The 11,145-nt window shown below is 37.4% G+C and overlaps 1 protein-coding gene across 1 annotated transcript in view; it reads left to right on the top strand.

Annotated features, from left to right (window-relative positions):
* The first annotated feature begins 5,237 nt into the window (after positions 1-5,237).
* Positions 5,238-11,145, top strand: part of ATRX (alpha thalassemia/mental retardation syndrome X-linked) — a 58,458-nt gene continuing 52,550 nt past the window's right edge. The window contains exons 1-4 of the mRNA XM_010072887.1: positions 5,238-5,376; positions 7,713-7,738; positions 9,305-9,357; positions 10,834-10,958. Coding sequence (XP_010071189.1) covers positions 7,718-7,738; positions 9,305-9,357; positions 10,834-10,958 — 199 coding nt within the window. The 5' untranslated portion in view covers positions 5,238-5,376; positions 7,713-7,717. The remainder of the gene's footprint in view (positions 5,377-7,712; positions 7,739-9,304; positions 9,358-10,833; positions 10,959-11,145) is intronic.

The raw sequence follows: 11,145 nt of genomic DNA, 5'->3' as shown, positions 1-11,145 counted from the left end.
ACCTCATGGAGTGACATTTCTTGTCACTGGAGCTCAGCTTGTGCTTACAGGAGATTTGGAAACATGAATCTGTTCATGGGTGGGTCAGTGGCAGGTTGTTCCAGTGGTGAGCCAGAAGGAGAAAGAAGAAATTGTAGAAATTCACTGTCAAATATAATGAAACTTTTTATATTGACTTTAAAAGATGGTGTGTAAGGTTCCCTGATTTACTAAAGGAAGAGTATAAAGCTTTCATAATTTGTTATAACATCTAGCCACCAGGCAGTTGTCATTTAAGATTGGTTATTGGGTTGGTTGATGTTGATTTTTGTTCTTTTTTCTTTAGGAAAGGAATTTAACCTTGAAAAAATCAAGAACTTTATTACACAGGTTGTTGACTAGTGTCAACTTTAGTGCTATTTAGGTAGTTTATTTGCAGGTCTAAGAGCTGCACGTTTGTAGAAGTCTCTATCTTAGTAGGTCCAATTGTAGGTCTTAATAGCTTCAACTGTAGGGCAGATCCATCTATCGTACAGCAAAGCGTGGGGCAAACTGAGATGACCTCTGTCTTGTAAAATAAAAAAAACTATGCTTCAGATGGGCTACAACCCGTAAAACCTGTAGCAAACCTGATTGGGAATATCTGGGAGACTTGAAGGGGAGACGCTTTAATTTTTAGAGTTTGTGATGAATGATGTCTCGTTGAGAATCTGTGATAAACTCCAGGAAGCAGAAGGACTCCAGAAGCAAAGAGAAGGCAGTTGTAGAGTTAGAGGGGCGTGATGCTATTGGATGTGTAGCCCTTCTTTCCCTTAAGGCATGTTTAAGCTTTTTAAATGCAGCTTTCTGTTTTATATATACTAGTTTGAGCTTTCTTTCCTCAGTTAATGTAGTATGCTATTCAGTTTGCCATGATTTTTGTCTCATAAAGTGAAAATGTATTTAGATTTTTAAAGTGGTTGAGTTCAGTCAGTCTTTTTCAGCTTGCAGATTCTTTGAATCTGTTGAATTTATAGTTCTTCACGAACTGTTCCAGCGTGGGTCCCTTCCGCAAGGTGCAGTCCTTCAGGAACAGAGTGCTCCAGTGTGGGACTCCCCTCCTGCACTGACCTTGCTGTATGCAGAGTTCTTTCTCTCACTTTTTCTCACTCATCTCTTCTGACTGCTGCTGCTGTTGCACAGTTGTTTTCCCCCTTCTTGAATATGTTATCCCAGAGGTGCCACCACCATTGCTGATGGGCTCAGCCTTGGCCAGTGGTGGGTCCATCCTGGAGCCGGCTGGTGTTGGCTCTGTGGGATGTGGTGGGTGTTTCTGGCAGCTTCTCACAGAAGGCCCCCTGTGGCCCCCCCACTAACACAACCTTGCCACGCGAGCCCAGTACAGGTAGGGACATAGAAGGGGACAGCAGTCAACAGCCAGATTGAATTAAATATGCTGTGTCTAGACTGGGACACCAGCTGTCCCTTAATTTTCTTCCTAGATATTCTATTGATTTGTAGAATTATTTAGTGTAGTACGTGGTTTGCCTAATATGTACTTTTTTTTTTTTTATCCTAGTAAGGTCCAGGCGTTTACTGTTTAAGGTTACAGCACTTGCTCTGAATTTAGGTAAGAAATGGTATTATATTCTTATCAGATGGCTTCCCAAGGTCACAAATCAGGTTCATGGCCAAACCAGTAATAGTAGGACACCTTTCCTTTCATTCCTGTTTAATTAGGCTAACCAGTGTTGAAATAGCTCTAGACTGATGGTGAAGCCATTTGCTTAGAACATGCAAGCCTGAAAACGCTCGTAGTGTAGACTGTTGCTATATGGTAGAGGGAGACTGCTTGCTTCACTTAGTGCTTCTGAGATAGTTCTAAATTTTTAGGTCTATGTTTTAAAAAGAAAAAAAAATTTAGGTTATCAATTTCATAGTGGGTGGGTCTATTAATATATTACAAAGAATAAGGGATTTTGCAGTAGAAGCTTTAAAAAAATTATAGATAATATATTTTCAACTATAAATGCATGACATAAAATCACTTTTGTAAAAAATTAGGTAAAGCATTGTCCTAAATAATATTTTTTTTGTGGTGAAGTATAGTAAGTGTTACACCTTTACTTGTGTTTGACCTGGTGTTCCTTAACATGGGCTTCTGGTGCAAAATGCTGAATAATCAAGAGGAAAAGCAAGTTGAGAAGACTTTTTAGTATTAGTTTGTAGGTTATTCTTTTTTTGTAGTTGTTTTGTCAGCATGAATGTTTTGCTCTGCAAATGATAGTTTTGGGGTAGTTAAATACTAGGGCCTGAGCAGTGGGGCCCTGAACCAAAGTTGACCTCTAGGTGAACCTCACAGCCTAACAGTATACCTAGTGTCTATCATATTGATCACATATGCAATATATAACCTTATGAATATAGGCCAATTTATAAAAGCTTTTGTTGTAACGCTTATAGAGCATTGCTTGTAACGCTTGCTGTAAGATAATAGTTGTGTAACGGTAGCCCTACTTGCCAAAGAGAGATAAACCTATCCCAAACCTTCGAACAGACCTCTGCGTGACAGAAGGTAGCAGGGCAGTGACAGCTTTGTTTAGAGACGCGTAATCAAAGATAACCAGACACCTTTACTTCTTCTTAACCTTTTCTTGGGCTCTGGCCAAGTGTGGGAAAAAGTTAAAAAAGGAAGAAAAAAAATACACCAGATGTTTTTCGCAGCTTAAGATGTAAAGTTGTTTATTTAACTGTATAAAAGCGGGGACCGTTTGCAGGGAAATTTGGAAGCCTCCTCTATACAGTGGACGCACTGGATAGAGATTTCCCAATTGCCGGGATGAGTTCTCCAAATCCTTGCTGTAAACGGGCTCCCCAGCATCTCCGGATCTGGATGATGGTAATATAGGGCAGTTGGTGATGTATCTTTCTTCATTACTATTGCTAACTCTGTGTAGTAATGATTAGGTGCGTTAATTTATTGTGTGCTTGCTATAGTAGTTTGCTTGTTGTCTTGCTGCTTTACCTTTTCTTGCTTTATTTTCTCTGTACTATTTTCCTCCTTACTTTCTCACTTTAAACATAAGTAAAAGTAAGTTTACTTTTTTTTGGTGCCTGTGTCCTCTGTGCTATGCCCATCAATTGGCAAAACAGGCAGTTAGGGTAAGAGTTAATAAATGGTAGTAGATAATGTTCTAAGTGTTAGTCACAGGCAGATGCATACTATTCTGAATTTGTTTTGTATTGAGAACAATAATATTCTAACTCATCTAAAGTTTCCATTTTCTTTTCTGAAATGCTGTTTCCAAAACAAGTTACTTATAAACTAAATGAAGCAAAATTACGCATGTGGGGTTTTGGTTTTGTTTTTACTACCAAAAATGTACTTTCTCGCACCCTTCTTGATGCGCATTAGTTCTTCAGACCATCTGGAATGGATATAAAATCTCTTTATGTACCTTTACTGTCAAATAGTTCTGAACAACTCTTTAATTTTTTTTAATTTCATGTGAATAATTTGTCATTATATCTCCTTTCTGAAGTGGAGCATGCAATCTGTTAAAACTGAAGTGTACCATTATCTTCTGTAATGTTTTCAGAGTACATCTTCCATCCATGGCAAAAAGGGAAGCCCAGGTTTAGGGACTGGCAGTTGTGTAGCAGCTTGAGTCCAGTAATTACAGGGAAAGACTTTTAGACAGACTGAGAGAAAAATGTGAAGGTACTCTTGAAGAGTAAAACAGGCTTTTTTTTCAAAGCTGCTCAAGTGATTGATGGTATGTGTGTAGTCTCAAAAGAAGCGTCCTTTACTCATGCAGAAAATCTGTCCATATTGCAAAGTGCTATTTTGTTGTATTTTGAGTACTTCAGAGGATTTAAAGAAGTTACAGATTTTTTTTTTTTAAATGGATGTTTTACGCTAGTTTATAGGTAGCTGTTTTCACTGCTTTAAATAGTCATTTGCATTAATGTGATGATCCCCTTGCACTCAATTGCTCAAGAGAGTGCTCGCCTGCTTGTCCTTTGGGCAAACCAGGTGATTTTCTTTTAGCAAGTTAAATTGTAAGTCAGAAGTTAGTAAGTTGGTGTTCAGAGAAATGGTAGAGATAGTAAAGGTGAGTGGGTTGAGCTTCTAATAAATATTCAAAAGTTGCTACAACCTGTAAAGCAGGGACAGAAAATCTTATTTCTTCTTGCTACCTGAAGACTATTTTGTAAGTAACGGGGAGATAAAAAGTGGACAGGATGGAAGCCTGTATCCTTTAACTGGGTTAACTTAATGAAGAGGGTAGTGTAGTTGAGCAGTTTGAAATCCTGTCTCTGGGAGCAGATGAGGTAGGATGACTCAGCCAGATCAGCTGGCAGGTTGTAGAGAGGAGGAAGGCAGTGACAAACAGCTGAGAGTGGTGACTTCTGATACAGGGGGTCTGGAAGGGTGGCTGCCCTTGGGCTCACACAGGGTACTTGCAGCTAGTGAAAGGGAAATTGTAGGAGCTTTGGGAGGAGCAAATCTGAAATAAACAATGTAAAACGAGAGGGAGTGATATGTAGGTTATGAAGCAGTATAGCTTTTTACCAGAAGCATAGGATAAAGGTGGTGGCTTTTTACTGTAACGAGTACATATACAAGACTAAGCTTCTGGTGTCTAAAATTCTGGTGAAAATTCCCAGGGTAATATTTTTTTATAAATTAATTATGGATACTCATATAAACAGATCAAGAAATTATCTGATCCTACATGGTTGGTTTTTGACGACACCAATACAGGACACACGGTGTATTCCTATATCCCTGATTTTGTATAGGCTTTGCATAAGCATTTAGATCAGTCCTACTCAGTGGACCTGTTTGTTTCTAAGGTTGTAGGTGATATATTGCTATTATTTCTAGTGTTTTAGATCCACAAAGGTTATATTTTTAGTAATAAAGTTTTTGTTATTTTTACCTGTTCAGCTTCTGACCAAGTAGTATCTTAATTGAATTTTTGTTGTCTTCATGTCATAGCAGCATTACCACTCAGACTTTCTTGAATTTTGTAAATACTTTTAACAAGCAAAAACTGTTTAAAAGAGGCTTTTTATTATTCCTGTTAACAGAGTCCTTAGTGCTTTTTTGCCAATAAGGTTGTATCTATTATTCTACTCAGTTTAACAAAATTGTATGGGTTTTATTTACTTTGATATTCTCTTGCAGAAACAAATGTTTAATTTTGCGCTTGCTAATTTAGAGTGAGTTGTATAAGTAACTTCAAGTTTTACTTGCATTTAACAGTGAAAGCAAGTTGAATACATTGGTGCAGAAACTTCATGACTTCTTGGCTCACTCATCAGAAGAATCTGAGGACGCAAACTCTCCTCCAGCTTTATCTAAAAACAAAACCATAGGTAAAAAAGACATTTTATGTGTTTATTTTCAATGTATATATGATCATGAAGTCAAATAACTTTGTGGTGTTATTTCACTATATCGCACTTCACTGGGGCAATTATGCAAAGTCTTAATGTGATTTAAATAGTGATAATAAATATACAATAGGCCTTCGATCCGATGTTTCTTTTGGTTCTGAATCTTTTCTAAATGTGGAAAAATGTTAATCCTACTGGTAATTTACCTTCAGTGAAACATGAGATAGCAAACATGCATGTATTTGCTGTGGTAGGAGTTCCTTGTTCAGTTTTTATGAACATATAAGTGCAGTATTTTTTCTGTTGAAGTAAAGCTTTTGCAATCCTTGTAGTTGTGGAAGGAGTTGTTTTGATTACAGTCATAAAAAGTTACATTTTTTCATAACAGTACTGAATAAAGTTTGTTTCCAAATTTAACTAGGTTAAATCTGTTTCCCAGTTTAGCTAGGACTGGACACAGGTGCAAAACCTTTCAATCTGTACTGTTTAGTCTAGAGCTAAAAATTGTGCTGAAGTGATAGAGTACAGGAGAATGGGAGTGTGTTACCTGTGTTATCGAGTTTATTTTCAAACTCCTGTTGTCTAAGTAATAAACTTAGGTGGATTTTCCAGTGTGTAGTTGCTATCTTTTAATGTTTTGTCAGAGAGTCTGCTGCCATGTGGTGCTAACCTTGTGTCAGCATCCAACTGAACTGTTAACACAGGAAAAATAAATTATTAACGTGATACTTTATCAGGATAATAAACTAAACTGTGATATAGATGCATCTCAAAGTGAAATTTTGCCGAGCAGCATACTGGGGAAGACAAATCTTTTCCCTTTATCCTCTGTAGTTACAAAGTGGAATTTGGCTCCTTGCCTTAAAATACAGATTTACTTTGAGACAGGGGTGCATTTCCTAATTAAGATCAGACATGTTCCAGTGTTGTTTTTGAGATCTCAGATTTTATTTCTTAAAAAAGAACATATTAATGTTGAAATGTAAAGAATTAAACACTTAAATATTAGGAAATGGCAGAATTAACTGCGGAAATTTCCTTCCCTTCCATTCCATCCATCCTTCCCCCTTCCATTCTGGCTTTTCTTAATTTTTGAGTACTTGATTTTAGAGCCTTAATAGTGTTTCTTTATCCTCTTTGCATTTGAATCGAATGTCTCCCACCTCTACATCATGTGGGTGCCAGCAGGAGAGTCAGTGAGAGCATAGGAGAGACTGACTCCCTACCCCTGGTTCAAGTGACCAGCGCCTGCCCTGGAGCAGCAGTCACGGGGGAATCCTGTGCTCTCAGAGCTGTGAAGTGGATGGAGCACGTGCCGCTGGGTCAGCACTAGGAGCTGTGAGGGGATGCAGCGTGCTTGGCTGTTCTGTGGGGATGGCACACGTACAGCCCAGTCACATGTGGAACTTGACAATGGAGCACATTCAGTTGCGTTTGGAAATAGCGCGTGTGATGCTTTTCACGTGCACAGAAGGCCGCATAATTTTGGCTTAAATTTACCCAAACAATTCAGCCTAGGTCAAGCACTCAGCTTTGATTTTTCTTATCAAAGTGATAAATTTTTTTTAAAATGTAAAAGAAAATTGTTTGTTTTTCCCTGAACTGAAGTGTAAGGATGTAATAAGTTGCAGTGCTAGCAGTCTTATGTTAAAATCACAAATGGTTGTGATATGTATCCTCTAATTATACTACCACTTTACTTGCATCTTTCTCAGCAGTGCATCTATTAAAATGCTGCTGTTATTTTGAGCAACGTCATATTGAATGACTCATTGAATCACTGACCTTGAAGGTGGCTCTTCCATTACCTGGACTGGTGGATGAAACAGATACTAACAGGTTGCATGTCTTTAGGTTCTATATTCCACAGTTCCCAGGATGAAGAAATGGGAATTCTCTGTCATACTCTGTATCACATGAGATTTTTGTCTGTGGTTCCATCATCTTAGGTTTAACATTGTGTTTTTAAGGTAAAGATGTGTAAGAGAAAATACTTAAAGTAACTTCTTGAAGATTAAAACAATGCACCAACTATTTCATCTCTGCATATACAGTTTCACTTTCATTTCTTCAATATTTCTTCACCAATGGAAAGACTGTCTTTCAGCCTGTCAGCAACTAAAAGTAATTCCTAAATGATTTGTGTAAAATTTATGCCAAACAGGGGGCTGCGTTTTGTTGTGCAACAGTTTGTCTCTGAAAGTCACACAGTTATCTTTATTCACACTGGTGAAACATAAACAATGCTGTGATGTACAGTTTGAAGAACGTTTAATATTTCTTGCATTTCAGTGGGTTCCTTTAATGTCTCTTCATAGGTAGAAGTAGAGAACCGAAAAGTAGTCCAGCTTCGATGGAGAACAGTAGAGAAGAGGTAGGAATAAAAATGCTTTTGAATTTTAGTTGCATGACTGGTGCATAAAGGCTAGTATAGGAAATGCTGAGTTCACTTTGTTGCTTTGACAGTAAATACTTAATATTGTCAGAGTCATGCAGTAAATGTCATCACATCTGCTGAACAGAAACATTAGCGGTAATATATTTTAAAATAAATTTAAAGTAAGATTTTTAATTTTGAATGATACTCACTTTGATTTAGGCATGTGCAAACAATCCTGTTTCTCCCCTTCTTTGTTTCTAAATTACTGAAATACATGAATTTACTTGACAACTTCATTGTCTTTCTGCTGCACAGTAATTCCTGGGAAAAATGTCTCTAATGCTGTTTAGAGAGTTGGGTTTTACTTAGCTCAGGTATGCAATTCCAGTTGTGTTAAGAAATGCAAAGTGTTGTTAATTGATTCAGATTGGCTATATTGCAAAATGAGTGTTTCTTTTAAAGAAATTTGGTTAATATTCTTTTATCCCTATTCTGTTCTTTGGCTTATGTGTAAACAGGGTCTTGCTTATTTTTGGTTTAAAATAATTGGTCTCTACCTTATATTTACACGTACACCCTGGTACTCAGGTAACAGTAGGTACTTAGTTGTCCTTTTAGGCAAATATGCTTCCTTTTTAAAAAAAGGAAAAAAGATGGAGATACAGGATCTTTATTACACATGAGCAGATTTCTTCTATGTGGCGTGTTACACACATCAAAGACATTTTTCAGGTGGTGTGTCTTACTAATAGCTACTCTCCTGTTGGAAATGTTCTGGTTGACAGCATGTTAATGTGTAGAGAAAGTACAAGTGCCTGTGTCCTGCCCTAGTTTGCCTTTATTGCAGTAAATTCAGGTATTTATTTGATACTGCCCAAATATAGTTATGGTATGCATGCACAAGCCTCTGAAAAATCAGTTTTCATGTAAAGACAGACAGCCCTTTCTGGCACATGAGCCAGATGATGAGTGTCTGCATTCTGCTGGCAATTCCTGGATACATACTAGTGATAGCTCCCTAGTGCCAGCCTTCAAGAACCCTCTCTATCTGTGTGTCAAAAAGATGATGGTTTCTTCACATCATGTGGAAAAACATTTGTAGACCTGCATAAGCTACTGCAGCACTAAGGGCTGTGAGGAATGCTGGTGAACTGTAAAAAAGTGAAAGAGCACAGCAGCATGGAGGCACGTTGGGTATGCGTGAGGCCATTCTTCCATGCGCTACTCGTGCAAGTTAACGTTGCGGTGAGGATACACAGAGCAGGATCAGGACCGACCAGTGATCATGAGCCGTTCTGAGTCCCTGCTCCAGAAAGCTGAGGGAGCTTTCAGCAGGTAGTGCAAGCTGAGAATTGCAAGCAATTTGCTCAATTTCATGAAGACTCAGTGCTTGAGATACATGCAGGGTTTCTCCTGAATGTCTCAGAACAATGCCCTCTCTTGATTTCTTTCAAGATATATGCATAGGGAGCTTAGTGACTTCTGAGATGTGTTCTGTTTTTATTGACAGCTCACTTGGTCACAAATGTGTTGACTTTTACATTTTTTTCTTGTTTTTAGGGCAGTAGTTCTTCAGAAAGAACCAAATCCTTAGGATCATCACGTTCAAAAAGGTTGGTTTGGAGAATAAAAATAAATAAATTCTTTTTGGCATGTGAAACTACAGAAAAGTCCATGTACTCTGCAGGATACTTATAGCATATACCCATATAAATCCACTAAGTAAGCAGAGTACTAGTAAAAAAAGTCTCATGGTGCACTTAAAATTCAAACCATCTTTCAGGGTCAAAGGTTAAGATCATAAAGCTTGATTTTTATTAACAAAGACAACAATACTATCCTGTATGTTCAGGACAGAGGTGTTTATACAATTGTTCCATCACTCTCGCTATTTCTACATGCAGGTTTCTTCTAAAAATGTAAATTGGGTCATATGGAAAAAAGGCTTTATGTACCTTACTGTTGGGAGTCTGTGGAATCAAAATGTGCTCTGAAGTTGACCTGTGCAGAAACTGCCATTCGCTGTATCTCTGCTTAATCCTTTTTTGCTCTTTGATTTTAAGAAGTATGGAGTCAGCTGTTCACCAACCCGTGTGAACCTACACGAGACAAATTATTTGTGGCTTAAGTGACAGCAGACTTATCCTAGTAACACTCCTCATCTTTTGCTCTCAGCTGATGCTCATTCAAGTTATGTCCTCGTGATTTTTTAAAATCCTAATATACTGCATAGATAAGTGACCTCTTCTAAATGCACGATATCAACAGCTGCCTTCTTACTGCTCTTTAAAAGTATAGATCACTTTTCACTCTCCTTTTTATCCAAGTTTGTTTATTTTATCATGTCCGCTGGAATTAAATAGTATCCTTCATTCTCCCTTGTCTGTTGGTCTTGATTCCATATTTGCAAGTGCAGTTTTATATTTGCCTTTAATTTCTCCCTCATCTTCTCGATCCAATGTCTTTTTAATTTATATTCTTTTTGCAGTCTTGATGTTTTGTTTCCTGGCTGTCACTAAAGGTATTTTCACTCATACATTTATCACACTATGCCTGATACTGACAAAACCAGTATCCTGCAGTGGTTCATGTGTTACCTTCAGACAACTGAAAATTACACTCATAATTCTTTTTTTTTTTAATAAGTTACTTCATTTTAATTGATTTGTTTCCAAATTATGCTGTGTGTAATTCTGGCAACTGGTCCTTTTATTCAGTATTCAGCTTTTTCATTTCTTTCTGCATTTACTTTATTTCCTTGCAAGCATCTTTTCTGCCAGGGTGCTTTTTGTCGTTTGCTAATATCTGTGTGTTCTCTTTAATACTGCAAGCCTGTGAAACAAAAATATTTTATTAGTATATCTTTTTATTTCACATAGGAGGGGAGAATTCCTGTTCCTAACAAGAAAATTAGCCAACAACTTATTTTAATAACTTGGAGCACCGCACCTCATAATGTCTTGAATGAATTTAAATAAAGAACATAAGTTTCCCCAGTTAGTATGGTGTTTTGCTTGCCAAGCACCAGGCTCACCTGTGTTGCAATATGTGGTATTTGTCATGATATGAGTTTTTTTCTGTCTATGTAGGAAACCTACAGTTGTAACAAAATATGTTGGATCAGATGATGAACAAATCTTAGATGAAACTGTAAATGAAGATGTTTCAAATGAAAACTCAGAAAACGATGTTGATATGCAAAGCTTGCCTAAAGGTAGTTCATGTATTTCTTTGTTTCTGAATTCAGCAAATTAGCCAAGACTGTGTTGCAGTATAAATAATTAACTAGAATGAACATGTATTAGTAAAATGCCTGTCTTGGATCCTGTTGGCTTTTGTATATGAACATACATACTACTGCACAAACACACGCACCTTGCGCACACGCATTTAAAAGAGGA

The sequence above is a fragment of the Pterocles gutturalis genome, unplaced genomic scaffold, assembly GCF_000699245.1.
Source record: "Pterocles gutturalis isolate BGI_N339 unplaced genomic scaffold, ASM69924v1 scaffold38887, whole genome shotgun sequence".
Lineage (NCBI taxonomy): Eukaryota > Metazoa > Chordata > Aves > Pterocliformes > Pteroclidae > Pterocles > Pterocles gutturalis.
This window is presented reverse-complemented; position numbering and strand designations above follow the sequence as displayed.